Source organism: Verruconis gallopava, assembly GCF_000836295.1.
Source record: "Verruconis gallopava strain CBS 43764 unplaced genomic scaffold supercont1.47, whole genome shotgun sequence".
Taxonomy (NCBI): Eukaryota; Fungi; Ascomycota; class Dothideomycetes; order Venturiales; family Sympoventuriaceae; genus Verruconis; species Verruconis gallopava.
Window position 1 is genome coordinate 56938 of NW_015622183.1, and position 12894 is coordinate 69831.

Below are 12894 nucleotides of genomic sequence, written 5' to 3' on the forward strand. Positions count from 1 at the left end.
CTGGCTTGGGGGTCGAAACCGTGCAACGCAATCGCTCATGCATCTTGCCCGTTTGGCTCGACCCAAGCGTGGTTCTGTCTCCCCCTTGCACAGTAATCCTCGGTGCCACCAGTGGTGTCGGCATCGAAAGGTCGTTCAATCTGGCGGCCGACTGGCACGTCAACCTCGAACCTGGTGGTCGGCTCAGCGAGATGACACGGCGTAAACGTACTTAACCCTCCTTGCACTGACGCGCCAAGCACAGGTGAGATTTGGAGCTGGCACGTCGAACAAAGCGCCCTGCGACCAGTCGCAATCTTCATTTCGCGCAAACGACAAAGCAGGAAAAATGTGCAGTCAAAAAGGCGAACTGAGCCTCGCGCGGGTGTGAGGGGCCGAGAGGTGTGCGTGAGCTGGGAAGAAAATAAAAAAATTAAGGCTTCCTCCCGACGCTGCGTCGAAAATGCGAACAAAACGGGTACACATTGGTCGGCATCGGGCTGTGTAGAGGTTTGGAGGGTTTGGATTTGAATTCACAGACTCCAACGCCAAAATGCTATCTACCATGGACGATCCAATGGCCAATCAAAAACTCGATGGATGAGGAGAGACAAGCAGACTACGCCAGAAACTATTCTAACCGGATTTCAGCAACAGATTTGAACGCGCGCTCTCACACCGGCTAATGCATCGTCAAGGTAAGGCCAGGCCCGGGCTCCTCTTGCTTCGTAAAACATGTCAACGTCTATGACCACACATCTTCCTGATACTGATTGCTTGATCTCATCGCCTTGACAATGTCCTCGGCCTTCTTCTCTGGGATGCCCCGTTGCTCGGCGATAATTTGACCCAGCAGCGTGTTGACCTCACGTGCCATATTCGCGGCATCGCCGCACACATAAAAGTAAGCCTTCTCTTCGAGAAGCTTGTTCACCTCTGCAGCCGCCTCCTTGAGCTTGTGTTGCACGTACACCTTGTTGGGCCCTTCCCGCGAGAAGGCGGTGTGCAGCTCGAAGGAGTCGCCGAGAACTTTCTTATATTCCTGCACGGCACGTAATTAGTTTTCAAGCTCTGAAATACGGACCGGTTCGTTTGGTTGCAAATGCCGGAAAAGAGAAAAAAAAAATTTTCCGTTTCTCGTGAAAGTGACTGAGAGAAGGATAGATAGTCACCACTTACCTCCCACTCGTCTTTGTATAGGAAATCTTCGTCCCGTCTGCGGCATCCGAAAAAGAGCAGCGTCTTTCCAACCTTTTCGCCGTCTTTGGCCTGCTGCGCTCGCTCCTGCACGAAGCCGCGGAATGGAGCAACGCCCGTTCCGGGACCGACCATGATGATTGGTTTCGAAGGGTCCGAGGGCAGCTTGAAGTTGGAGTGTCTGACATGAACCGGGACGTGGATGCCGTCGTACTTGTTGCGTGGCCCATTGAGCGCGTAATTCAGGCCGTGAGGATCTGGGTTCGGGTCGCCGTGCTGCTTCTGCTTCAGGGCCAGGAGATAGTTTGTGGTCACGCCCTTGACGATGTGCGGTGCGCCTTCCTTCTCGATGGACTCGACGACAGCGGTGATGGAGATCTTCTTCTTCTGGGTCATGGAGGACGACGAGATGGAGTAGTAGCGCGGCTGGATCTTGTGCAGGCCCTCAATCCACAGTGAGAAAGGGATCTTTGTCCAAGTCTCGCCGCCGCCGAGGATCTCGAGAAGCTGCGCGATGTTGAGGTTGAGGTCGCTGACCTTTGTGTGGAAGTAGTCCTTGTCACCGCCTAGCTTGGTCATCTCTGCCTTGATATCCTCGGAGGGCGCGAATTGAGCGAGCGTAGAGACGAATTGACGCGAGACGGGGGCACAAATTTCCATGTGGTAGCGAACGACGGCATCGTACGTGGTGGGTGACGGGAAGGGGACCTTGGCCGTGGGATCAACTCCCTTGACGGCAATGACAGTGTCGCGCTTGTCCAGAAGACCGTTGACCTTGAGGAAACGGTCGACCTCCTTGCCCGCGTTTGTAGGCCAGATGGCGATGTGATCACCGGTCGTGTAGCTGATGTTGGAGCCGCTGACGTCGATCTCCATGTGCAGACAGTTGCGGTCCTTGGACGTGAACAGCTCCTTGGATTCCACGATGGGCGCAATGTACGGGTTGTTGGCGTTGTACGGTCCGCGCTGATTGCCCTCGAGATGCATCTTGTTCGGCTCGCCAAGATAGACCTGATCCGCAGACGGGTCGAGATCCTCGCGCTCGGTGATGGCGAAGCCCGGTTCGTAGACGGCCTCGCGCTCCTCCAGGCCCATGGCCTCCGTCAACGCCTTCCACATGGGCTCCTTCCAGGCGAGGAAGTCCTCCTCCATGGTGCCGGCCCCGTCGTCACCCTCGCCAGCTTCGCCGATGCGCTTGGCACCGAGCCTCTCGAGAGACTTGGTGACGTTGCGGACCATGGAATTGTAGTGCTCGTACGTGTTGTTGCCGAGACCGAAGGCGACGAAGCGGAGCTTGGACAGAGGCTTGTCCTCGACAGACGCGCCCTCGCTAAAGGACGGCTCGTCGCCGTGGATGAACTCGTAGAACTCGACGGCGTTGTCGGTGGGTTCGCCCTCGCCGTAGGTGGCCAGGATGAAGAAGGCCACCTTGTCCTCGGGGAACTGGTCGAGGTTGTCGTAGTCGTAGTCCTCGAGATCGGCGACCATTGTCTTGAGACCGAAGCGCGCGGCACCTTCCTTCGCTAAGCGGGACGCGTAGTCCTCGGCGGTGCCGGTCTGGGAGCCGTAGAAGACGACGCAGTTCTTGTCCGACTCCTCCATCTTCTCGATGATGTTTCTCGACTTGCCGGCCTTGAGCGAGCCATTTGCGTGCGCCAGCGAGTTGCCATACGGATCATTTGCGACGGCCCAGTACGAGCCCTTTGTGAAGTACGCAGCGGTGCCGACCAGGAGTGCTATGAGCACGGCGTAGTCGAGGGTGTCGAGTTGAGCCATGGCGCGATCGGATCTCGGCTGCTGTGCCGATAAGCGTGTTGGGAGGACGAAACTCGAGCGCTGTGTGCGTGCTGTGTGCGTGTGTGGGGAGGTTGTGGGGAGGGGGGGGGGGAAGGTCGGGAATGGAACAGGAGAGACGTACAGGTCGCAACACGAAATAAAAAGATAGACGAGAAGGGAGCAGGAACAGGTCGAAGGCGTGAGGCCACCGTCGCTGGAATCCAAAAAAAGGCAGACGCGAGGTCGAAGGACAAGGACTTCCGATGTAGGCGTAGTCAGCTGTAGGCGAGTCCGATGTCCAGGTTCCGTGCGAGCCTGACTAAGACGGGGGGGGCGAGGGGGACGGACCCGATCAGACGCGAGCTCTGGAGCAAGACGAGAGCGCCGCTTGAGCGAGCAAAAGAGAGAGCGAGCGACAGAGAGAGGACGCGCGAGCAAACGTGGCCGGGCCCTTTTTGGGCGCGCTCGGCTGTGGAAGAGACGCAGCCGCCGCCGAAGAGAAGAGAAGCAAGCACTCGCACGCACGACGAGCCGGGACGCTGGTATGAGACGCGGACGGCCAAACCACGATGATCAGCCGGGTTGACAGCAGCAGCTGACGCGCGCGCAGTGGGCTCGGAGCAGGCAGCGCAAATATACACGTCTCGCCGCCCTTGTTCCCTCCCGTCTGCGCAAGGACGCAGACGGCGGGCGCCCGCTTGTCGGCGTGTTTTCGGGCGGTCCTCTTTTGCGGACGGAGCCAGAAACGGAAACGATCGCGTCCAGTTGACCTGAGTTTGCCACTCCGGTCCGCAGGCGTGGGGACGACGCGCCGGCAACGAGACGGCCAGATGCAGCGCCGTCTGTCGCTACGACGTCGGCACTCTCTGGCCACCATTCACGGCATGCCCAGCGCCCAGGCGGACAAGGACGTGAGCGCGCTGGCCCAACCCGCTCGTGAAAGATCAGGGACGCGCCAGACCAGAGCGACGCGCGGTCGTCGCTGACGAGAGCCATCGAAGCTGACGAGGGCGTCGGTGCCGCGCATTTCCAGCAGCGAGCCGGGCGCTTGGTGCCCAGTTCCAACCGAGCATGGCCGCAGTCCATCTTCACCACCGTCGAGCTTCTCCTTGTGTCGCATCTCGCCATGCCGGCCGCTGATACAGGCGCCGATTCTGGCACTGGCGCTCAGCTCTCCTTCGCCGTCGTCCATCGCCCGCAAATGGACTCCGGTCGCCGGCCGGACCACCCGGAGCCCCTCGCGGCCACGGCACCGCTCGCTTTGCCAGAGGACCGCTTGTCCACCAGCACAGCCTTGGACGACCAGCGCCTTTGCCATGCTATCACCTGCCCAATCCATCGACAATCATCCTTACTAAGAGGGTCGAGTCCTCACCCCGTGTCCGATATTTTGGCAGCCTCGTCTGTGCTAGGGCCGAACCGTGGACCTCGTTCACGTCAAAGCAGAGCAACATCATCCATCATCCCAATCTACACGCCCACCCCCGCCCCTATTTTTTTTTTTTTTTTGAGTAATTTTCACCGCCTTCAGAGCACACAAGTCAGTGCCGCGTGCCGTCCGCGTCGACGCTACACCGAAGCAGCAACACGCCGCAGTTTGCCATCTTTATTTTCCGCGCGCACATGCGAGCAGCTTCGGCCGGATCTTCGTTTCCGTGCGCGATTATCATGCATATGCTCCGAACCATCGCCTTTGCCGGTTCCGAGCCAGAATCTCGCCGAACTAGAAATCGCCTGTGACTTGCCCTCCACCAGCGATCGACTTGTCTTCTTCCCCAGACGGCCCCTCATCCACGCAGCCCCTTTCCCCTCATCTTCGCGTGTCCGCCGTCGTCGAGAGCACGGGATGGGACACGCTGCCCCTGCGGTGCGTTCCGCGTTCTTTGTCGTCCCTGAGGCCCCGCGGAATGCCCTCCGCACTATCAGATTGAAAGTCGCCAGCTCTCAGTTCAACCGGCTCGCTTGACGAAACGGGATTCCGTCTACGTCTCTGGTCGTATGCGCTGCACAGTGTAAGTGCTGGATGATGTGTGGGCACGTCCAGCGCTCACCACGCTGGCGCGGGATAAGCCTTGCTGTTGAATGTACACGACGTGCCCATGGTCAGATTAGCGAACTATAACTAGGTAGAACGTACATTCAGCAAGGTCGAACCGGTCCAAGATCGGTGCGGCCCTGCATACAGAGTGCCACCGGTGCCGGATTCAAAGATCATGGTGATCAAGACGCTGCGGACGGTCTGCCGTACAAAGTAGGTCCAGGCATGATCTACATGTGATGCAGACAAAGTCCTTCCACGCAGCACCTCGACGAAAGTTCCGTTCGAATTTGCTGCGAGTCGAGAATCGTGCGTAGAAAGCAGGCTTGATGAGTTTGACATCTCTCATGTAAGAATTGCTCGTCTGCATACTCGTCATGAACACGGTTATCGTGCGCTCTCGCGCACGCCAATCCGTGGTTAGCTACACTCCACAGTTCGCCCGGTGTAGCTCATCGGGTCTACATTGCCCACCTAGTCTATGGACGCTCTCTCTCTCTCTCTCTCTCTCTCTTATCATCGTCATCCCAGGGTTGCTCCTCAAGCGATGTGTCTCGGGTCAGCTTCGAAGCAATCACGTGGGACCTTTTCTCTTTCCCAGCAAGTTCACGAACTCGATGTCGCATGACGACATGTTCCAAAGCACATTGACTGTTAAGACCCAACCAGCAGATAAATATATGTTCTCCGCGCCTTTTCGTGGCAGCATCCAACGCATGTCCTTTTCGTGGTGTATTCTACGCGTGCCTTTTAGCACATCACCTAAAATGCGGGACACTCTTGGCGTCCTACGTTCGAGCATGCATCAAACACTAATGCGCAGCCGGAGTCGAGTCTCTCGTACTCTTCATGTCGGCGTGGTGTCTCGTAGGCTTTCCTTGACAGGAGACGGCAGGCGCGAAACGGTTCGACTTTGACTGTGTCACATCTACGACCACATCAGGCCGTCAAGCAGACACGGCTGGTACGGGCTCCTGCGAATAGACTGGTATCTGGCACAAGCAGCGCAAAATAACTTTGTCGCGTTGATCTTGGCGTCAGGGATCATATATAGCTGTGCGCTGCAGAGTCCGGCTCGGATTCAACCACATGAAACTCCGTCTCTCGGTTTTACATTCGATCACCGAGCAGGCTGCGTTAAGGTTTGCCTGTTGGACTCGATCTAGCATTGGCCAAACAAAAGGGTGCCTTTTGAACGCTTCGGAGCCAGTGGAAGGTTTCTTTTCCTTTGTTTCGTTGTGCTAGGATCTAGGACTCAATCGGAGTTTCAAACCAGACGATGCCGAACAGATCTTTGGAGCGCGATCCCACTCGTTTCAGATCCGCTCGATGCAAACTGGGAAAATCTGTATCCGCTGTGCTCAGGCTAGGATGCAGGGAAATAAAAAAAAAACAAGAGTCATGGCATGAGCTTGATGTGGATGCCAACATATCTCATATATCTTTTGGAACGTCTCGGCGCCTTGAGATGAGCTTCAGGAATCGCGAATCGAGTCCACCCAGTCTCTCCTAGTTCATGCGACGACCGACATGGCCAGCTTATTCCGCTTTGCTCTGGGCTTCTGCTTTACCACGGTGGTCCTTGCTGCTTCCTCCACTTCTTCGTCCTCCTCGGCCACTTCTTCAAGAACTTCGACGTCAGCCCCAGCCGCGGCTTCGGCGTCGTCTGCGGCCACGCCCGATGACACTGCTCAATTTGGAACCGTCCAGCAGATCTTGGGAAATGTAAGAAGTCGACAGGTATAAAAGTGATGACGTAGTCCCTAAATGCTCTAGATGGATCGAACGGACATCGACTTTGCCGATGGCTTGGCCATTGACGTGCTGTCTCCCAAGAATCGTACATTTGTCGTGACGCAGAACAAGAATCCCCTGGGCGCCCAGTTCGTCACCAACTCGACCGGCGAGAACTTCACCGCCTTGCTTCCGTACTCCTACGTCATAAAGCTCAATGAGACCGCCCAAGATTTGATCGGTAAGGTAGAGCTGCCGTACGATCCAGCGCAGCTGGCTGCTACTGGATTCAACCCGGCCAACACGTACGTGGGAAGGTTGGCTCCTGATGGCAAGTCGTGGGACATTATGGAGAATCAGCGCAACGTTCACGTGACGGAGAACAAGACGAGGATAATCAAGATGACGAGCATGGATGGCGAATACCTCTTGCTCGGGCGCAAGTCTACTGACACGGCAAACATTTTCGTTCAATACGGCCAAGGGGAAACCCGCACGGCCAACTTCACCGGTGGGCCAGGAGTCCAGCAGTCCGAATTCATCGACGGCTTGCGCTTCACCGTGGAAGCCAACAGCCCGATACGCATGAACGTCGAGATCAGGAGTCCTGTGAACACCAGTCAGATCCCCGCAGGAATGCGTCTGCTAAGTACGTTCCGGCAGTCCAACCGGTCACGGATGCACGACTGACATTCCAACCAGACAGCTTTTCGTACGTCGTGAACACGTCGACCCCGACGGCCACGAATCAATCGGCTCTTCGAAGCGCCAAGATCGACTTCCCCATCAATCCTGCGCTGCTCAGCCGAGCGCTGGGCAGCGGACAAGCCGGAAACGGCACTGCGCGGACCCAGCGAGCCGACGTCGAAAGGGCCGAGGTCATGATCGCCAGGCGCGACAGCGGCGCGACGAACGCCAAGTTCGCCGCCGTCTCCAAGCAGACGACGAAGCTATCCGGTGCAGTCGACAAGGTTCAGCTTCAGCAGACCACGTCGTTGGATGGAGAGTACGTCCTTCTTGTCTCGCCCACCACGCAGTCCGTCGGGGAACAAGCCAACGGCGGCCAGGAGAAGAAGTCAGTCGCTTCGGCGGCCACGGGCCGCTTTACTGTCAGACCATATCTGGGCTCGACGCTGCTCTCTTTCCTGGGCGTACTCATGCTATTGCTGTAGCGTGCACGCACAAGAGCCATTTACGACTATAGCAATGAGCCATTTTGCCTTTTTTTTTCTTTCAGCAAATTGTAGAGGGAGATGGAAAAATTTTAACATCGGCCGTCGGATTTCTTTACGGCTCCGTTTCATTGTTATGTGAATTCCGCTTCGTCTTTTGCCAAACTAGCTGTGGATATAGAGCAGATTTTTTTTTTTCTTTAAAAGCCCAGTAGTTGGGTCTATGCGGAGAAGCTGACGACACCAGGGTGTCGTTCAAAGTACAAATCTTGTCCGTGCGGATGCCAGTTATGCCCTTTTGCATCGCCTGAGCTAATCACAAGCTCTGTCCTTGATTTAGCCCTAGTTGGGACCATGCCTTCGTTTCTTACTCACGCTGAGCAAGTCTGCCGTGCTTCTGGATAGGTTGAGCCAGCGCCGTGGCGAGATGTGGGACAAACTACGTGAATAAATCCGAACGTCGTGTCTGCCGCGCTCCTCTCCACTTTTGCCAAATGCTGAAAGGTTTCCCGCTTTGTGGCCATTCCATATCTGCGGGCATCTTTCCCCCCCGGACTAATCGATTTGAGCATGGTGTCATCCCAGGTGTTTGACGATCTTTAAGGACTGTGTCTAAACCGGCACGGCGTTATCACAAAGCCTATGGTGCTTAATCTGGACCTTAGGCATTTGATTGAGTGAGGCCCTTTTGTTTGAAGGTCGACAAGCGTGGACGGAACAAACTTGCTGGCGGCGTTATGCATTTGCAAGCCCTGAGCTATCGCCTGGATGTCTCGACCTTGAATCAGCTTGGCTTGCCTCCCAACGTGCTGACCACGAGCGGGACGGATCGCTCCTTCGTCAAGCGAACAAAATTGGTCTCGAGAGTAACGGTTCGACGGCGCTATGGCAAGAGCATAAGTGTCATGGATAACGAAATCAGATTTTGGCTAGTATGTAGTCTTGGGTGATGGAAAGCAGTCCGAAGCACTGTCAAAGCCGTGAGAGTGATATCTCGCGTCTTGTCGGCCATCAACGCTGGGAATGGAGCCCGGTTGTGCTTTGACTTGCCGACATCAATTGTTCAGTAACCTGGCCACTGAACTCGCGCGGACAGAAAGGAGGGATGGGATCCATGGCTGCTGAGGGGTTTCGCGACAATTCACGAGTCGCGCTTCGACCTTATTTCAAACACAGCGTGACGATGAATCCAATGCGTCCACGCCACGAGTCACATTGCAGAGCGACTTAAGCAAATATGCGCTCAGGGAGGGATACGATTTTGACTTTGGAAACAGGTCGAATCGGATGCAAGACCCACGCAATAGTTATCGAGAAGTCCTTCCTGTTTATCACGTTCTCGAAAGGAGGGGGCTTGAGTATAAGAAGGTGACGTGGGACGCCCAGACGTCGAGTCATAAGATGGAGAAAAAAAAGTGAGTCGGATCGAACTATTCTAGCCGCCCAACACACCAAACAGACCGTGGCGAGAGGCCATTTGTCATCAAAAAAAAAAAAAAAAAAAAAAAAAAAAATTCGAGCCAACGACCTTGGCGGAGGTCGACGGACGCGGCTCCGTTGAGCCTCAGCACAACAGAAGAAGAGGCAAGGGAGCAAGGGCGGGTAACACATAGCGCGGGCGCAAGAGCACCGACCGTTCCGGTCCTGCGCGACGACTTCAGTTACTAACAAAGCGAACATGATCGTGCCTTGGGTCTTCACGAGCACGCCTCGCTCTCAGCCGACGTGTGCGGTGTGCGGCTTGCGGCCACTCTGGCGAGTTGTGTGTCACTGTTTCAGAAACCATCCGAGCTCGAAAAGACAATGCGCTCTGCTGCAAACGGGCAGTGTCTCTGCTGGTCGGTTCTGCTCGCAGAACGCAAAACAAAGCAACACGGATCTGGGGAAAAGAAGGCTGTTCCAGCAATGACCTGTTCCGGGTCGACGCAGACTGCTCGGCGACAACGTAACACCAAAGCAGGACGTGACGGCCGGACGGGTTTTAGGCACAGGTAGAACCACGGCCGTACTGGCCTGGATGCGGACCCGTCTGGTCGGACGCTGCACCGCGTTTGATGATATGCATCTTTTTCGAGCATGGAAAAGACACGTTCGGGCATCCTGCCTTCGCAGCACCCAGCTCTTGATCTGCGACCGCTTATGACAGGCCTGCACCGATTGGCGGAGCCGGCACGCTCGGAATGCTGTCGCATCATCAGCCTTGGATCGTGCCGGCCTGTGAGAGCGAAAACAGCCAAAAAGCCCCCACCCCGTCGCCTTCAGCATTTGCATGGTTATCGCCGCTCCGATCCGCCGCCCAAGGTTTTTTCTCCTCACAAGACGTGATCTCTGGACTGAAACGATGTATCGCACCGTCGCTCGCTTGTTGGGATAGAAGGAGCCTGGAGCCTGTTTGATCTTTTTGTGCGTGCGTCTGCGTGTGAGAATTATATTTTTTTTTTCTTTTTTTTTTCCTTCTCAGCGACGAAAGGGACAATGTGGTCGATCCAGTACGGCCCGCCGAAGCCGAAGCCGTTCTGGGGCAAACAAACGAGCGCGGTCAAGTACGATGGCCTTCGCAACGCGGACACCACGCGTCGGACTGGACGTCGAGACGGGCTGACGGGGCACGTTCTAGTTTCTGCGAGGAGGACTACATAATCACGCGCTACGTCGGCGAGTTCATCAACACGCTCACGAGCTTGTTCTACGGTACGGGCTCCCATCCTGCTCGCTCAGAAGACGGCACGTCTTCACCTGTGTCGTCCGCGCGACGCATGTTGCTCACCACGTCGCAGTCCTCTACGGCTACCATGGCATCCGGCGCTGCAGGCGCCAGAACCTCGGCCTCTTCTCGCCCGTCAACTGGACCTACTGGGCCCTCGTCGGCGTCGGGCTCTTCTCGGCCCTGTACCACGCCAGTCTGAAGTACCACACCCAGATGGGCGACGAGATGTCCATGCACCTGGCCACGGGCACGGTGTTCATCCAGGTGTTCACCTTCCGCAAGCCGGCGCACGAGCAGAGGCGCAACATCGTCCTCATCGTCGTCGGCCTGACCGCCTTCGTCGTCTACCACTGCGTCACGGACGAGTTCGTCATGCACGTCGTCGTCTTCTTCGGCACCAGCGTCACCGTCAGCCTGAAGACGAGCCGCATCATCAAGGAGACCATTCGCGACCGCGCCGTGCGGAAGCGGCTGCACAGGCTGACCACCTTTGCCACATGTACGGAACACACCTTGGAGACGGACCTCCGCGTCCGCCTCTTCTCTCCCCCCCCCCCAAACATAATCCCTCTCTCTTATTTCTCATTTTCTTCCTCTTCTTCTTCTTCTCCTTTCCTTCCCTTTTTCGCAGCCCTGGCCTTCCTGTATATGGACGCCGCTGACCACGCGCAGGCAACGCCCTCATCGCCTGGCTCATCTGGAACGTCGACGTGCACTTCTGCGCCACGCTGACGCGCTGGAAGCACGCCCTCGGCATGCCCTGGGGCATCCTCCTCGAGCTGCACGGCTACTGGCACCTGCTGACCGCCATCTCGGCCTACTGCTTCATGGCCGAGATCGAGTTCCTGACGACCAGCGCCGACGGCGCCGCGTCCAGCTTCGCGTGGCCTGCAAAGCTCGCGCTGGGCGGGCTGGGCGAGGCGAAGGACAGCGGCGGTCGGAACGGCAAGGTGGGCGCCAACGGCGCTGCGACCAAGGAAGACTGACGGGGGTTGGCACGCTGGCACGGGGGAGAATTTTTTTTTTTTTTTTGCCAGAAATGGGATCTACTAGAAGGGCGCATTTGGGTTGATTTTGTTGCACGGAAAATGGCAGCGGTGCCGGGGTTTGTCTTTCTTGGAGAAGAGCGGGTGCCGGGCAGTAATGTAATTGTCAAAGTTTTGCGGTGACGGGATTGCGTATGAATCTATTTTGAGCATGCAACATAGGCGACGTCCCTGGCTACGGGTTTATATATACAGATGATGCCAGTCCTTATCCGGTGACTTTATTGCCCTTTTTCCCCCACCTCTCTCCGCCTCTCCGTCCATTCTTCTTATTCTTCACCCGCACGCACGCATCCCACTCTACTTTGTCCGAATGATCTTCAGCTTCTTCGGGCTGTGCACGAAGTTGTTCGCGTACGCCTTGGGCACGAAACGCCTCTCGTTGGGCTCTTGGACGTAGTACTCGTAGCCCTGCTTGTTGGCAAACGCGATGGCGTCCTCCTTGGTCTTGAAGCTGATGCGTTCGCCGTTCATGAAGTCGCCACTCGACTGCCAGCCCATGAGCGGGTTCTCCCACCGGTGACCCTTGGGGAGCGGGTCCCAATCCATGAGCCAGTGGGCCGAGTGCCAGGTGCCGGACTGCGTGGCGGGCTTCGTTGGTCGGTAGATGCTGTAGAGAAAAAAAATTCGGGTCAGCAAGTTTGCAAATGACTGGTCTGGATCGCCACGTCTCTTGTATGCGTATTGCATGGTGCATGAGTGAGAGAAAAACAGGGTGAGGATAAGGTAGAGGATGAGAACGTACCGGACGGTGCGTGCCTGAAGATCAACGGGCGCGCCCGAGAGGACTGCTGCAGGTAGAGTCTCACCCGGCTCGGAGCCGTCCATGACGCGCTTTGGGATGGGGGAATATGCTCTGTCGCTACTCGTTAGCCGTCGTGTTGATCCGCGGTAGCCGCTGCTGCCAAGACACGTACGAGGTCCTGTAGTCGACAGCGACGTCGTAGTCGGGCTGATGCCTTGGCTGCGCTTGACCTGCCGACTCCTTGGAGACCATCTGCGTGGAGTCCGGTCGCTCAGCGGGAGGTTCTGCGGCCGGATCCGCCATCCTGGACGAAGACGTGGAGAAGGCCCTGACGGAAGCCCGCCGAACGCTCGACGCGAGCAGGCGAGAGCCAATTGACTTGTGTAGAAGCGACATGACTGCGAGCGTGTGCTGTGTCCGTCGTCGCCTGGGAGGGTGCAGGCTGGTGGTGGTGGTGGTGCTGCTGCTGGAGGATGAGGTGTGGTGTTGAGGAAGCCAGG

The 12894-nt window shown here is 56.8% G+C and overlaps 5 protein-coding genes across 6 annotated transcripts; 2 read left to right on the forward strand and 3 right to left on the reverse strand.

The window, feature by feature from the left end:
* Positions 1-460: 460 nt before the first annotated feature.
* Positions 461-3615, reverse strand: PV09_08752. 2 transcript variants are annotated; one of them, XM_016362704.1, is made up of 3 exons: positions 3095-3615; positions 1159-2973; positions 461-1021 (listed from the first exon to the last, which is right to left on the reverse strand). In XM_016362704.1, the coding sequence occupies exons 2-3, from the start codon at positions 2950-2952 to the stop codon at positions 725-727; spliced, it is 2091 nt and encodes a 696-aa protein (XP_016209444.1). In that variant the 5' UTR covers positions 2953-2973; positions 3095-3615; the 3' UTR covers positions 461-724. The 2 variants fall into 2 exon arrangements, with proteins under 2 accessions (XP_016209444.1, XP_016209445.1); XM_016362705.1 differs by lacking the exon at positions 3095-3615 and having other exon boundaries at positions 1159-3060.
* A 214-nt stretch (positions 3616-3829) lies between these two features.
* PV09_08753 (uncharacterized protein) lies at positions 3830-4144 on the reverse strand (the record flags this gene model as incomplete). The annotated part of the gene is made up of 1 exon (XM_016362706.1): positions 3830-4144. The coding sequence occupies one exon, from the start codon at positions 4142-4144 to the stop codon at positions 3830-3832; it is 315 nt and encodes a 104-aa protein (XP_016209446.1).
* A 2376-nt stretch (positions 4145-6520) lies between these two features.
* On the forward strand, positions 6521-7896 carry PV09_08754 (uncharacterized protein; the record flags this gene model as incomplete). Its single annotated transcript, XM_016362707.1, has 3 exons — positions 6521-6715; positions 6767-7373; positions 7427-7896. 3 exons carry the CDS (start codon positions 6521-6523, stop codon positions 7894-7896), a joined length of 1272 nt encoding a protein of 423 aa, XP_016209447.1.
* Positions 7897-10152: 2256 nt separating this feature from the next.
* On the forward strand, positions 10153-11867 carry PV09_08755 (uncharacterized protein). The gene is made up of 4 exons (XM_016362708.1): positions 10153-10439; positions 10514-10587; positions 10674-11102; positions 11276-11867. The coding sequence occupies exons 1-4, from the start codon at positions 10372-10374 to the stop codon at positions 11587-11589; spliced, it is 885 nt and encodes a 294-aa protein (XP_016209448.1). The 5' UTR covers positions 10153-10371; the 3' UTR covers positions 11590-11867.
* On the reverse strand, positions 11735-12891 carry PV09_08756 (uncharacterized protein). Its single transcript, XM_016362709.1, has 3 exons — positions 12567-12891; positions 12395-12505; positions 11735-12259 (listed from the first exon to the last, which is right to left on the reverse strand). Exons 1-3 carry the CDS (start codon positions 12788-12790, stop codon positions 11950-11952), a joined length of 645 nt encoding a protein of 214 aa, XP_016209449.1. The 5' UTR covers positions 12791-12891; the 3' UTR covers positions 11735-11949.
* Positions 12892-12894: the final 3 nt, after the last annotated feature.